This window comes from Calidris pugnax, unplaced genomic scaffold, assembly GCF_001431845.1.
Source record: "Calidris pugnax isolate Ruff unplaced genomic scaffold, ASM143184v1 scaffold17, whole genome shotgun sequence".
NCBI classification, from domain to species: domain Eukaryota; kingdom Metazoa; phylum Chordata; class Aves; order Charadriiformes; family Scolopacidae; genus Calidris; species Calidris pugnax.
In genome coordinates, this window is record NW_015090794.1 from 10,811,444 (window position 1) to 10,826,468 (window position 15,025).

The 15,025-nt window shown below is 35.2% G+C and overlaps 1 protein-coding gene across 29 annotated transcripts in view; it reads right to left on the minus strand.

Annotated features, from left to right (window-relative positions):
* RBFOX1 (RNA binding protein, fox-1 homolog (C. elegans) 1) overlaps positions 1–15,025 on the minus strand; it is a 1,244,625-nt gene that overhangs the window by 345,896 nt on the left and 883,704 nt on the right. The window contains exon 2 of one of the 29 annotated variants that reach the window (XM_014936501.1): positions 7,909–8,272. The exons of the other annotated variants lie outside the window; for them this stretch is intronic. Coding sequence (XP_014791987.1) covers positions 7,909–7,926 — 18 coding nt within the window. The 5' untranslated portion in view covers positions 7,927–8,272. The remainder of the gene's footprint in view (positions 1–7,908; positions 8,273–15,025) is intronic. 29 annotated transcript variants of the gene reach the window in all.

Consider the following 15,025-nt stretch of genomic DNA (forward strand, 5'->3'; position numbering starts at 1 on the left):
GGTGACAAGTACAATGTCAGACACAATCAATCGATCACTGCATAATTATTATTGCAAATGATCCATATCCATGCTGCAAACCTTAAGGGGAATTTAATGAAGCAGTAAGCACATCAATAATAAGATCTGCTTTGGTCTCTGTTAAATCTCGTGATTCATAAATATGTTGTCACATTTTATTCTTCCTTGAATTCCTGTAATTATATTTGAGAAGCTAACTGAAATGTAAAATTCAAAAATGTATCAGCTTTTCCTTGATAAAAGGAGTACTTAACTGTATTATATATACACCACAAAAATTAAATTTACAAAACACTACTTATCAAATAAAAGGCCAAGATAGTCAAACACAGAACAATCCATGAAGGAAACTTGAAATGTCAATAATCAGACTCAGACTAACACATTTAGCTGACTTAAAATCTGTACAGAATGCAGGTGGCAAGGTTTTGGTAGTTAGGGGACTGCCAGGGTGGCCTCTGTGGGAGGAGGACAGGGGCTGCCCTTTGCTGGACATAGCTGGTTCCAGGTGGCTTTGCAATGGACTCACCACAGGTGACAGTCAAGCCTATCAGCCAGTTTGGTGATGCAGCTGTGAAAACATACTTAAAGGGCAAAAATATTGGCAAGAGAAAGGCGGAGGGAACAAAAAGAAACAGCTGAGGAAATGCCAAAGTCCAAGAAGGAAGAGATGCTCCATGGCAGAGCAAGCACATCCCCAAGGGGACTGCAGCCCATGGAGAACCCATGCTGGAGCACAGGAAAGAGTGCCAAGGAAGGAGCTGCAGAGAGAAACTACTCTTTTCCTGACTGCAATCCCTTGCCTGCTAGGGATTGTACTATCCATTGCCTCACTGAAGGAAGCAAGTTTAACAAGATAATGAGAGCAGTTGTTGTTTTTGTTTCCTACTACCTAATCAGAAATTAAATTGAAAAGTTTCATTGACAAAAATTATAATTGGCAAGAAATAATTTCATTTCCTTCAAGGCAAGTCTTTTTTTTCTGTGACAGTAATCAGTAAGTGATCTCCCTGTCCTTATGCTGACCCACAAGCTTTCTCACCCCTGTTCTTCCTATTTTCTCCTCCCTCCCTGTCCCACTGAGACAGGGAGTGAGCGAGCAGATAGGTGGGAATTTGGCTGCTAGCTAGGGCCAACCCGTGACACAACTGTAATTCTGGAGGGGAAAGAATATATAGTGTATTATATCTATATGTGGAAAGCAGTCACTTCTGCAGAAATGTTCGACTTCTGTTTTCTGATTGCAGCAAGAACAGGTGTATTTCTATTCTAAGCTGTTAGAAGGATCTAACCACAGATTCATCTTTTGGCAAGGAAGGAATACCAATCCAGGAGCAGAAGGGAACCAGGAAGCCAATATGGAAACATGGGGAAAGAAGATGAAGATCTAATGAAGATATGATCAGATAGCTAGACTTCCATTACTAATCATCCCCTTCTGTTGGTTAAACTATGCAACAGTCAAACTAGTTACACAAGGTATATCAAGTCTAATAGCATTTGCACATATAAGTGAGAAACCATAAGCAAAATCTTGGCTTAGAGACCATCACAATCTTGTTCAGCTTCTCAAACAGGCATGCTTCACTGGAATAAATATCCAAAAGCAACCAGTCAAGAAATTAATCTCAAGACATGAACAAGGTTTTTCAACTGCCCAGAGAAGCCTTTAGGACTCGTTCATCCTTCTGACTCGCCAACCAAGACCATTCAAACAGTTCTACAATTGTAGATATAGTAGCATACAAACTCCCCAGATTGTCACAGGGATGGTATTTACAAAGGATTTCCACTAAAAGATTATCATAGCAGGAAACAGGAGAACTCTAGCCTGCTCACCCGGACACATTTCACACAATCTTTGTTCAATTCTTTCCTCACATAAGCATCCCTGGACTGATAAAAAGACATCCAAACAGTTCATTCAAAGCTGTGATGAAAACCATTGCTATTAAGAGGTACAAGAGGAAGATAAGATTAATTGGACAAATGTAACTTCTTTCTAAATTAAAGAGGAGAAATCAGTTCAGTAATTGAAGTATATAGGATCTATAATGCAAATTCAAAGAAGAATAGAGTAAGTCTATCATATAGCTTTACACAAAATGCACAAATTCTGCTGAAAGAATTAATAATGATACATACATTCTTAATGTCCTACTTTAACTCAGTTTCATCACACATTAGCACTTACATGTATGCATGTCTGTATGTGTGTCTGTTTCTAAAGGGATGGATATTGTTATAAACCGAAATTGCGTATGCCACAATTATGCAACACTGGATAAAAGGGAGCACAATACTGATTTTGTTCTCTTGTTCATATTGCTACCCTATATAAGTAATAGGATCTTGTTTTACAAAATACTGTAGCAGTCAAAAACCCCAAGACTGAACGTATTGGATGACCAAACGTTGCTGTCAAATATACTCAATTGAAATTACCTTTCTATTCTATTTCATTTCTCTTCTTCATATTAAAAAAGGCAACTTTACAGAATCTTTTCATGCTTTAAATATTAGTGTGATTTTTAGCTTCTATCATTCCAAAATGAATTATTATACATATGATTTTTAAACCAACTTTTGTGACAGATAGAAAAAGATAACCTACTGAGAATTGTCTTAGATTCTACCTTAATTAATTGTAATCCTGTTTTCATTCAACATCTCTATCAGTCCTTTCATTTCAGCCATCAAGATTGCAGATTTATGAATTGTAATACTTCATTATTCAGGTTTATTTAGTCAGATACCCTTGAAGATCCTTAGTATTCATATCAGCATACTCTATTATTAAATCATTTTGTATTTTTCTGTGTTAATAATAAAAGGTACATATTTATTCAACATTAGCGGTCAGGCCGTCAGATACAGAGAATGAAGCTACATATTTTATTCAAGGTCTCAGTGGAAAGCAGCATGCGGATCATTTTGACTGAGGGTACCTGCAGCTTTTCAGCTAATATGTTTGATTTTTCCTAAGGAAAAGGATCTAAATATTTTGATTACTCAATAATTCTATGCAAGAAAATCTATACTGCTGAAATTTTCCACTGGCAATGTTTTCAACATAGTCATTTAGTCTTCCACCTTAGCTCATATCTTATCTCAACTGTCTGCAGCTCTTTAAACACAGTAAGTACTGCATTTTTATCTTAGTCCATTATGTTATTGGCAAGCCCTCACTCAAGAGAGAAATACCTTGCTTTTAATGCACACAACGTCAGTGTTGCAAAATACACGGTAAGTAAAGTCACTCAAAAAATGAGAAGAATTGTATTGCCCAAAGGATATCGTAGCTGCTTACTCCAGTTTTAAAAATCTTAAGATGTATCTTGTTTATCTTTTCTTTTTAGTAATCTTCATATCCGTTTAGGGTTCTCATTTCCATTAGATGAAAAACCTTTGTGTTGCTTCACTTACAAACTTGTCCTGTAGCACTCAGTGCACAACGAGGACACGCTAGGTTTGAAATTACACACTTCCCTAATTGAGGAGAAAGGCATACTCTACACCTGCATATATTTTGTAGCGCATAAGAACTTTTGTTCAGCTGAATGGAATACCATCTGCCTTCAAATAAGCGAACTGACACGGACTCTTATATGTGTATTGACATGTCTCTAAACAGAAGTTTACTGAGAAAAGCACCAGAAATGCTACTATAAAGTAGTTTAAACTCCTAAATATATATCCAGATTAAATTTCTGATACAGTCTTTCTATGAATACCTGTTCCTCCAGGCTTCTCCCCACATGTTCATCAGAGGTATGTTTCACTAATGCAGGCAAGTACAAGTTGGACCAAAAAGCTTTATTCTTCAGAGCTGTCAAAACAACATTCAATTGCCAGAAGAAATTATCTTACTGCTATTGCATAGATTGTTTTTTCAGTTTGTTTCTCTGTATCTGACTACTCTAGTTTTCGGCAAAACGAAATTTCATTTGCTGACATGCTTTCTGCTTTATTTGATCAAGTATTATTCTGAAGGTGCTACTGAAGATCTCTGCTAAATATAGAGAAAATTTCAGAAAATTCATTCACTATTATTAAAAAGAATAGCGGACTGACAGAAATGAAGAACATCTCTGACTAAACAGACATTATAGAGATGCTTATAAAATTTATAAAATTCTTTTATGGTATATTAAAGTAATTTTAGTTGAGCATTTTCATAGCCTATAATGAAAGAAGGAAAACCAACAATTTGTATATTTTAAAATGCATTTACCAATGAATTTGTTCCATTTTTTATTACAATATTTAATTGCATATGAATAACTTTTTAGTGAGAAGCAGTAACTTTAAACTTTCATCTTCTGACTCAGAATACGTAAGTTGAACATGAGGTCTATGAGAACTCAAAATATTCCAGTCGGAACTACCAAATGGAAAACAAGCGATTATGAAACTGTTGGCTTGTGAAACAAGCAGTTGCTTGTACTGTCAAGTAGACAAACTATGCTTATTTTTCAAAATATTAAAAAGAATAGGAGGAAAACTACACAGAAAGAATAGGTTTGGAAAAGTGTGGATTCCATGAAAGATTCTGAGTAGTCTCAGCTTTCAACCATCAACATTCATTTCACCCACTGATAGTTATGCTTCAATTTCCAAAGTAAGTGGAGGTCAGCAACTTAACAGCCCTCTAACTGAAAAAAATAACACTTACTTGTTACATTCTGGGAAAATCACAACTTCTTTTGGGAGGTGAGTTGCACTACAAAATATGAAGGATGATCTGCAGTGATCAAGAACGCCTTGCATCATCACTGCCACAATGTTGTGTTGGAGAGAATGGTGTATTATACCGCAACAGAATTAGAATATGAAAGGGTCTATATATATACCCTTTAGTTAGAGAGGATATAGATTCTTTTGACTTCAGGATTTAGCTGGAGTCTCTAAATCAGTAATACTTGAAATTCCTCAAAGTTTATTGGTCAATATGAAATTAGATATTGATGAACTCTAATTCCTACAAGTCACGGGTATCTGTACATAAAAGTATCAGACCAAAAAATGTTCTCCTTTTTCTAGGGGAGGAAGACAGTCTAAGCATCATTAAATTGCTTGGGCTGTCAACAGATATGGATTTCCTTTGACAGGGTTAAGAGTACTAAAATTTTACTTTACTTTCTGAAATCTTGAAATTAGTATTTAAAAACAACAACTAATCAAGACTGTTCCACTCAACAGACTGAATTACTGGCTGTGTACTGCATTCCTGCAGAATGTTTCTATTTAGTTAGCTGAACATGTTCACGCTTTGCTTCCCATAAAAGCAAACAGCAGCAGCAGTAGAATTTTAAAAAACCCACCCTCTCACAGGTTATTAGTTAGTAAGACATTACAAAATGTAAAGAAACTGCAATTTTCTTTTTCTTTGTAAATATTGCACGATACACAGAATGAAACAACAGGTAAGCACTGCCATATAAAGGAGTGAATAGTATGAAAAAAATCTCTATCAATGAAAGGAAATAAATTTATTTTACACACCTTTTAAAAAAGGAAAGACCGTATTTTCACACAAGTTTGCTACTTTAAATTTTAATAATATTGCTGAAGAGCTTTTATATAATTATATAAAAAAATGATGTAGTGCCAGGAGAAAGCATTTCAAATGCTGCAGTGAGTTTATACATTGCACCTGCATACATTAAAAGCCTCTTTCCTACCTACTGCATGTTTTTACCTGCAGATACATAGACACATGCACTTCATGTACAAAGTTGCAAAATCATACAACTTCAGAAATAAGTTTTCTATGAATACAACTCATCTTTATTTCCAGAACAGAAGTAATAATGTTCTGCTAAAATTAAAAAAGAAAAAAAAGTTCATTCTCTGCTTCTTCCTTCTAATCTTAAGATTTTATTCAAATCATTTAGACAAGGAAAGTTAAATTAAAAATGAGAATACTCCTCGATACCTAAGGTGTAGTAGTGCCAAAAAAGAGACAGGCATTCTCCTGTTTAATGAATTCTGCTAATAAAACAAACCAACCAATAAACAAACAAAACAAAAAAATCAAAATGAGACATCATAAAATGTAAGTAAAAAGGACAAAATAAAAGTCGAAGGAATAGACTTTTATATATCAAATATTAATTACTGGAAGCTTTGAAAACCAGGAAGTGGTACCATCAGAAACTGTTTATTACTGTTCTTCTTACTTAAAGCATATATATATAAAAGGAATAACTAGAGAAGTTCATAAATGATACAAAATATATAAACACAATATAAAATACAATACTGACAATAAAGAAATCTGCATAGCTACTTGTAAGAAAATATATTTTAAGTTTTCCAATTAACAAAGATTCATAGGCTGGGGGGCATAAAGGGAGGGGGGTGTTAAGAGTCCCTAGCTTTTAAACCTCTTGAGCTAGTGCCACAAAGAAACACAATAATGCATGTCCTTTCACCTTATTGTTCATGTCAGAAAAAAAGGTTTAACCTTGAATATTTACTTTTGGATGATGTTAACTACAACAGCAAAATGTAAGAGTGATCAATGAAAAATAGACTACTGCAGTTCAGTGATCTGATTTATAAATCTAAAAATAGAATTAAATGAATCCTTGCATTAACAAAAAATAAAGCTTTTATAAAGAAGCATGGTAAGGGTTAAAATGAAGCTGCAATCGAGGTTGTGATACATGCACAGATATCGGCTTGTGAAAATTAAAGTGACTTGTACTACCGAACACGGGAAAGAAAAAAAAAAAGAAAAAGACAAAATCATAAGGCTCAGTGATTGGTGAGCTCCTGAAATGATAGTACAGGTCAAAGAACTGAAATAAGAAACTTAAAAGTCTGCATACAGTGCCTTTTCCACAGATGACAAAAGTTACTACAGTACATTGGAGGGTCAACAGAAATTAGAAGCAACCATAAAGGCAGATTTACAGCGTGAACTACAAGCAACTTAAAAGAGCAGTAGTGATTTACTGATAATATCTCTTCAGATTTAAATGTTGCTCATATGCAGCCTGTTTGCAGAGGTGGCCCAGATTAGCTGCAAGCTTGTCTGTCTTTACATACATTTAAAATAAATAAATAAATAGATTGTCAAATGAGATTAGTTTAAAATATTTTCCCAGAAGATGTACAGGCTTCAAAGAGGAACACAAAATGCTTTTTAAGTATGCATATTCAGTCACTGATTTGTGGGGTTTATTTCTTTTGTTGATTTTCTTTTTTTTTTTTTTTTTAAGAAAAAATGTTTCATATCTAAACCTGGATGAATTAACAGGTTAATAGTTTCACTAATTCACAACATACATGTCACACAGAGCACAGCATTATTTTTAAGGTGAGCAGATTTTGCTGCAAGAAATCTGAACAATGCTGAATATAAACCCCACAGAAATAAGTACATTTTATCTATTTCTCTGCGGTTGTCAATTGCCAGAAACTTCAGAAACCAAGAAAGATTGTGACAACTAACATAAACACAACTAGGTCAAGTAATACAAATTAGACGTTTTTATCACATTAAGACTGTTTCATTTTCTACGAAGAAGGCAAATTCTGAACATCCACAAGTGATGCAGCATTCGTTTTATGACTGAACCACACAGTGAATCTTACAGATACAATTGTAGCATTTTCTAAGGCAATGAAAGAAAGCAGTGCACTATGCCACATCCTGCAAACCCTGAAAATAAATTGCAGCTTAATGTTAATGAATCAGTTTGTTTAAACTCTCATTGGAAATGCAAGCACATGTATTGTACACTAGCTAACGCTAAGCTATCCTGCAGCATACACACCTTTACATATTAGAAAGCATGCTGTAACTATAGGCTAAAATCTACAGTCCCAAAGTCAATTTATTAATAAAAGATTGACATGGAGAGAGACACTACCTACCCACAAATACATCATCATCTTGAAAGAAATCAAGGGCTCTGTCAGCAAACAGAAGTCTCCTTACTTCACCAAGTATGTCTGGAAGGAAAACTGAAAACAGTGGGTAGAAAATCTTGCCTTTTTCTGTCAAGTCCTCACAGTTCTCTTCTTTTCTTATACAAGGTTTTTTTTTTTTGGTTTGTTTATGAGAATAGCATTCGTTCAGTGGCTCTTTCTGCTTGTGAAGTGACTTGCTTCAGGCTGTCTTTTTTCTTCCCTTTTTCTCCCTAACTCAGTCTGTCCTTTCTTTACTGTCAAGCTGGCTTAGGTAACAATTCTTGGTGTATCTGTTTAATGAGCAGGTCCGTGCACTAAAGGCAGCCAACTACATTGGAGAGAAAGCAAAAAAAGAAAAAATATAATAATAAATAAATAAATGGGAATATACCACTTCCTGATTGTTATTATGGGATCTACAGACGCCCCCTCTGTAGGAATTTATAGGAGGATTTCTAAGACGTCTTGAGGGGAAAAAAAAAAAAAAAAAAAAAACAAAAAAAAAAAAAAATTCTGCTAAACAGAGAGGCCCACAAAAAAAACCATTCCCCAAACACATACTGATTTCTAAGACGTTGAGGGGAAAAAAAAAAAAAAAAAAAAAAATCATCAAAGAATAGCAGGTGACTCCAGTGGCACTCAAGCCATTACCTCCCCTTGCTAAAGGACCCAGTTCACAAATCCTGCATTTGAGAAATTTTTAAACTCAAAGGATAGCTCCTACAGAAAAGAAAGGAACATGTACTGCACCCTGCTTCTCCTTTATCTCTTTAAATGTACTTCAGATAAAAGCCGCATCCAGTCAGGTCAAGGCCTTTCCCAATCTTATTACGCTAACACAAGAGCGTTCAACATACTTTTCTACAGCCATCTACTGACTTCATGGTGTTATTGCTGCTGCTGTTAGTACTGCTGGGAGATAACTGCCAATATGAGGAGCAGGGAAATACGAACCGTAAATCAGGCAATAATAGAAGTGTTTGTGCTAATTTAATTCATTTTTGATAGTGTTTTTTCTTGCCATAATATGTATTTTAAAATCAAAATTAGAAAAAATTTTGATTTGCATATTCAACAGAGGCTAATGAAGAGAAAGGGATTTGTTGGTCTTTTTTAAGTTGAAAGTACTTTATGCAAATGCGTAAGTATGCAAGGGACTCAAGAGTTTTTGATCGCAGCTTAGACTTTTATCATTTGCTATAAGGAAGTATTTTTAACTCATTTAACCTGTCCCATTGTAATGCATAATTATTTAGTAAATCAATGAAATGGATCCTCAGGTGAGAAACAATTTTACAATGTTAAGGGAGCAAGCCTTGTTCACTTTTTAGGCTGTATTACTGATCTTGAAAATCATTCCTGACCTTGTAAACTGGCAGTATATCACACTGTTACCAATATATGCTTTGAGTATTGACGTAGAAAGCTACAGTCTGTCTACTAAGTGCATCAGTTACTATTATCCATAGTGATTATAAATCAACGAATAAATAAAAAGGGGAGGTATAAAAATGGCCACGGGAGTGAGATAAAACAGAAATTCTGTCTTATTTTTATGTTTGATTACTTATTCATTATCTTTGGTCACAGACTGCACTTCTTCAGACAAAAAATCGTCATTCTTTTTAACTAAAGACTCCAGTCAATTTACATATTCAGCTTAACCATACAAGGTAAAATGTCACCTAAATAATTAAAATGCATTAACTAAATTGCATAATCATTCACTGCACCAGGGCAGGTGGCAAATGGATAGGCACCTGCTGAAACAGCCTATAACAAGGAAACATAATAGCAAAGCAGAATTGGGGGGAGCTAACTAAAATCCATACCATTAAAAAAACAGTAATGAGGAGAGTCTTAAAGACTTTTGCCACTGGGGTGAATTCAAAATAAAAATAACTGCAATACCACTGACAGTTCAAAACTGATTTAACATAGAAAAATGTGACACTTAATTCTAAGATTTAAATAAAGAAGTTTATACAGATAAACAGATACATATACGCACAGAGCTATTTAGGTTTGATCCACTAAATACTATGTCCAGGTAAAAGTCTGATGCCTATTTTAGTGGAATCAGAAGAGAAATAATTAATATACCAATTACTAAAGTGATATCTTTGACAGTAATGTGCAAGGACAATATAATTTTAAATAAGTTTAGTGCAATTTCATAAAGTAAACCCGCTTACTTCACAACAGTAGTCTTAAAAAGAACAGTCTTTTGTTTACGGTTTTTGGGCTGTTTAAATCATCTGCCAATTTAACCACCAACATTCAGCAATCTAACAGGTCTAACCTGGTCACCTTTAAGCTGTACACTTTCACCTCATTTTCTCTACTGTATAGTGCACTGTGTTCTTCTGTATTCAATTACAGTATAATAAACTTGAAATATCACGTTAGAATGAATTAGATTATACTGGTTAAACTGAAAATACATTTTCTGATAATGTATCTGCACATCTGCCAGCCAGCAGTTCTTTCTGATCTATGCATCTGAACTGAACACACGAGGCCCTAGAATTTTCAAAGACTGGTTAAAGATTTTATTAATATGATAAAAGACTGTGCACAGCTATTGCTTAGAAATCACTTCTATATCAAAATTTCCCTGTTTTTGAGCATAGACAGCATATAAAGCTTCAGTGAATTGTGTCCCAAGGCTCTCAACTAATCTTTCTGTATTCTAAATTCTCTTCATTATTAAATTGGTTACTCAATCAATTCTTCATATCTTATTCCTTCAAACAAGTGGAACAATTTCTAATGCTGCTACACAAAACCATTCATTTGAAGTGTTTTATTTTTAGTACAGCTATTATTACATGCTTTGTTCGTTAGATCATCTCTAGTTTCTGCACAGGTAGAAAAATGTAGATAAAAAGATCGGTAACAGGCATATTAGTGTTTTTTGCCCCTTATGACTAAAGTTTAAACCAAACCCTTTTTGCTAAGGTTAGTTCTTACATGTTTTGGACTTGCAAGCAGTGTCAAAAAAAGTTAACAGAAGTTACTGACCACAATCATTTTAACAGAGGCTGGTCGGAGAGACCTGACACTGGGTTCGGGTCAAAGGCTATTGAAATCAGTGAAAATCTTACTGTTCATGTAAAGAACAGGCAATCGGAAGCTGTTCCAAATATGAATATACGCTATTTGCTGTGAAAGAGTAGCCCATTTTCTCTGATATACCAAAACCGTTCATATGAGACTCTTCTACAGGGGTATCGACAGGTATTTTAGCTTCAGAGCATGGCATTTCTGTACAAGCTCATACTACAGTCTTAACTCTTATAATCAATCTGAATATCAAAAATTTTGCCTATGGAATCACAAAGGAATGGTGAGATATTAAGGGTAGATAAAAATAGTTGATAACAGCAACAATGAAATAATGAATTGTGTAATCGTAATTAATCAATATTAGTTATATATATGATCAGCACATTCTTATTGGCACCTAAACAACTCAGATTAAAAATAATCAAGCTCTAGATTCTAGGAGTTCCATTACCTTATTAAAGGGGCATAATTCATGGAAATATCTTGGCATATTTATTAATGACACAGAAGATTGGAAATAGCATCGATATTGCTGCTTACTGCATTGGAAGATAAGTAATTTCCTCATCTTTCAGGGTATATGTAATATTCCTAGGAACTGCAAGAATATTCAAGTGATCTCAGTGCTAAATAGTACAATCCCTATTTTGCTAAGTGCTATATAAATATATAGGAGAGTATTGAAATCATATACTTGACTCATGGATTGCAAAGACAAAACTTGTATTGATTTTAATGAGTCCATGTTTTCAACTAAAATCTCTGTACTTTAGAATTTAAACTGGGGCAGGGGAGTAATAGTATTTTTTTTAAATGCTTAATAAAGGAGGGAGGAAGGTGATGTTAATGATTATACTGATATTACTGGTGATTAGCTGATACAAACCAGGCACATGGTACATGAGCTGCAACAACACTAAAATCTCACATAGTTTACACAGGGTACTGGAAATAATCTGAAACATTTGGAGAGCTAGAAATATTTGTGTTTGTGCTTAATTTCCACACCTTACAGCCTCATCTATCATGGCTATTTATGAAATGAAAAACTGCAAATGTCTAGGAGGTATGGTAACAAAACAAAGCCCTTAATCTGCTCTTAATTTACTGCAGTTCTAAGGGGGAGGTGGTGGTTGTTGCTGTTTTTTGGCTTTTGCTTTTTGGATTTCAACATAACTGTAGAAGAGCAATTGAGGTCCAACCTTATGTATAGTTCACATGGTTTATAAACTTCTGTTTTTTCACCTCACATACTTTTTTTTCCCCATTTTTAATTAATTTCTATTACTTTAGCAATTCTGTTGCTTTTGATACAAGAAATCAGTTTCTGTGTTCATTTGCTGTATAGCAAGGTCAGAATACTGTCACAGGAAATCCTGAAGAGCAACAGGTGCTATATTACTGCTGCTTCTCCGCTGCTTTCAGTGAGAATAGACTCACTCAATAGTTCTGACAAGGAAAACCCTGGCAGCCAAAGGAAAACCTCACATACTCTCTCCTGTTTGTACATTGTCATAACCGGGCTTCGGTTTCAGTCCTGATAAGGGAGGATATCACTATGGGATGATGATGGACTTGACTTTGTTTTAGTATAAGGTCTGTGAAAGGAAAATAAAGGCTTATAAAATCCTTTCCCAGAGAATTAACGCAAGGATATTGGGATCAGAATTTATTGGCTACTAGAAAGCATTGTTTTAACTAAATTTCCTGAAATGTTAGTGTGTTTCTCCGATTTTCTTCTCCTAGTTAATGCTCAGGTGTTTCTGTAAATCTTCATCTTGATTTTAGAGATTATGCTTATGCAGTTAACAAAAAAACCAAATCTGTTTCAGCATGCAATCGTTCACATTTGAACAAAGCAAATTGGATATCAAATATTGAGTACCGGTAACAAGTAGATCTCAGTTTGTCTATTCCTTGAGAACCAATATTGGTTGAATAAAATTGAATTAATTAATTAACTCAGTATACTCTTGAGCAGAAAAAGAAACTAATATAAGCAGAAAAATTATCTCCAGGCAAATGTTTACTTAGCTCTAGGCAGCATCTTCTTTCCACTGCCCATATAATCTTTGATTCAAGCTAGCACAGAGGACTTACACTCCTGTAACCACAATGCATTTTTTAGAAGCCAGAACAGAGTATTTCCTTTTTCACAGTAGGACACATAATTATATTCTCCTTAGGACAGGCTAATCTGAAACCAACCATTGCTAACTCTTATCTGCTCATTGAAACACAGGAAGATTCTCGTTTCAAGATACAAGTCTCAAATTTGCTTTGGATTAAGATCTTTTACCCAGTAGTAGAGCCAACTAATATGATTCCTCAGGTAACAACAGCCAACATGCTTCTGCTAGCAGAAGCATAAATCAGTTCAGATCAGTTGATGTAGGGACCCGATGGGGCAAGGGGGAAGGGATGACAACCAGATAAATAAATAAAACTTGCCTCGATTGCATGATAAAGTAATACAAAGTTATGTCCGTGGCTTCTTTATTTTCCTAAGGTAAGAATTTGTTTTAAAAAGGGGAGAAGGGGTTAAAATTTGATAATCATCACTAATATGATAAAAGGTTGCTATTACCAATGACTTAAGGACTACTTCCCTGTAATTTTCAGTTTATGAGTTTATAAATTGCTTTGTTATTTAGTGCAGGCTCCTTAAATCCTGAAGTCTTTATGCACTGGATGATAACAAATGGATCAGTTTTATCACTTATAATAGTTCAATAAATCATGAAACAGCCTACCTTTCAGCAAAGCCATCATATAGAACTTATCACAGAAAACCTATTAGTTGTTATTTCTGACTATATATCTGGCAAAACAAATTCATGCTCTGTCTCCTTGTCACACTCGTTCTTTAACAAGGTGAGAACAGCCTCGTAACCGAGTGTTAGTTATATCCTTGTTTTCATTTGGTGAGGGGCATGCATATCTACAGGACAGCGTGTGCTAAGAGCACGCTGCCTCCCTTGAGGCCACCAAGAGTACCAGGCCTGATGGCAGCAGAGCTGTTACAACAGCCCTGAGACCAAGGCGAAAATCTGCTCCTCTGCCACCTGAAATCTTCCTCTTGGGAAGAACGCCAACATTAGCCCTGCCTTTAAAGCTGCCCAGGATCTCCCCAGTTTTCCTCACAATATCAGAAAGACCTCTACAATGAAGTCCTGCTGAAGGCAGGTATTGTCCATCTCCAGGCATGTAAAGTGACAAACAAGTAGACATAGGAAGCATTATTTTAGGGAGGCACTGTAGGGGGGGAAAAATGGAAAAGTACGAAACTAAAAGACATGGACATTCAGAAAGCAAATGTGGAAGAGAAAAGAAATGACGTAAGAGAATTCAAGATCTACAGAGACAGGAAAAAAAGATGATGCTACAGGTGCTAGTCACTCCCAGTATATTACACCAGTCTGCAAGAACAGCCCTGAGCTAACTCAGTTAACGAAACAGCTGAATATGTCATTTTTACCTGGTGACTCTCAATTTCTAGATTACCTATCTTGTTAAAGCTAGTTTTTATATACTGTGTCATGATTGAAAAGTGCAAAGCCCTGTGTACACAATTGCCAGGGCACTTTTTACACAAGCAGGCACTGTGTTTAATATGCAAGGAACTCTTATGTGCAATCACCAGCAGATACTTCACATACTGAATTCCCAATCAGGTACACAGCCAAAGTGATAGTCTGGCAGTGGCACAGATCTGGGAAATAACTTGCTTCAGAATCTTCTTTTGGTGTTTTGTTTGAAATTCCTATTCCTCAGGAAATCAGAAACTGCTTGAGGAGCTCTAATGGCACCATCACCTCGAGAAAAGGAAGCTGTGACACTGCTCTTTAATAAATCAATGCCTCTTTGGCTGCCTTCCAGACCACAAAAACACTTTGGGCATCTTTGCCTGCCTTTCATTTTGTGTCTGGTAGGACTCTCTCCATCATCTTTATGTCTGCATATATTTTCCACAGCCCTTGGTTTTTTTTTTTTTTTTTTTTTTTTCCTTGTG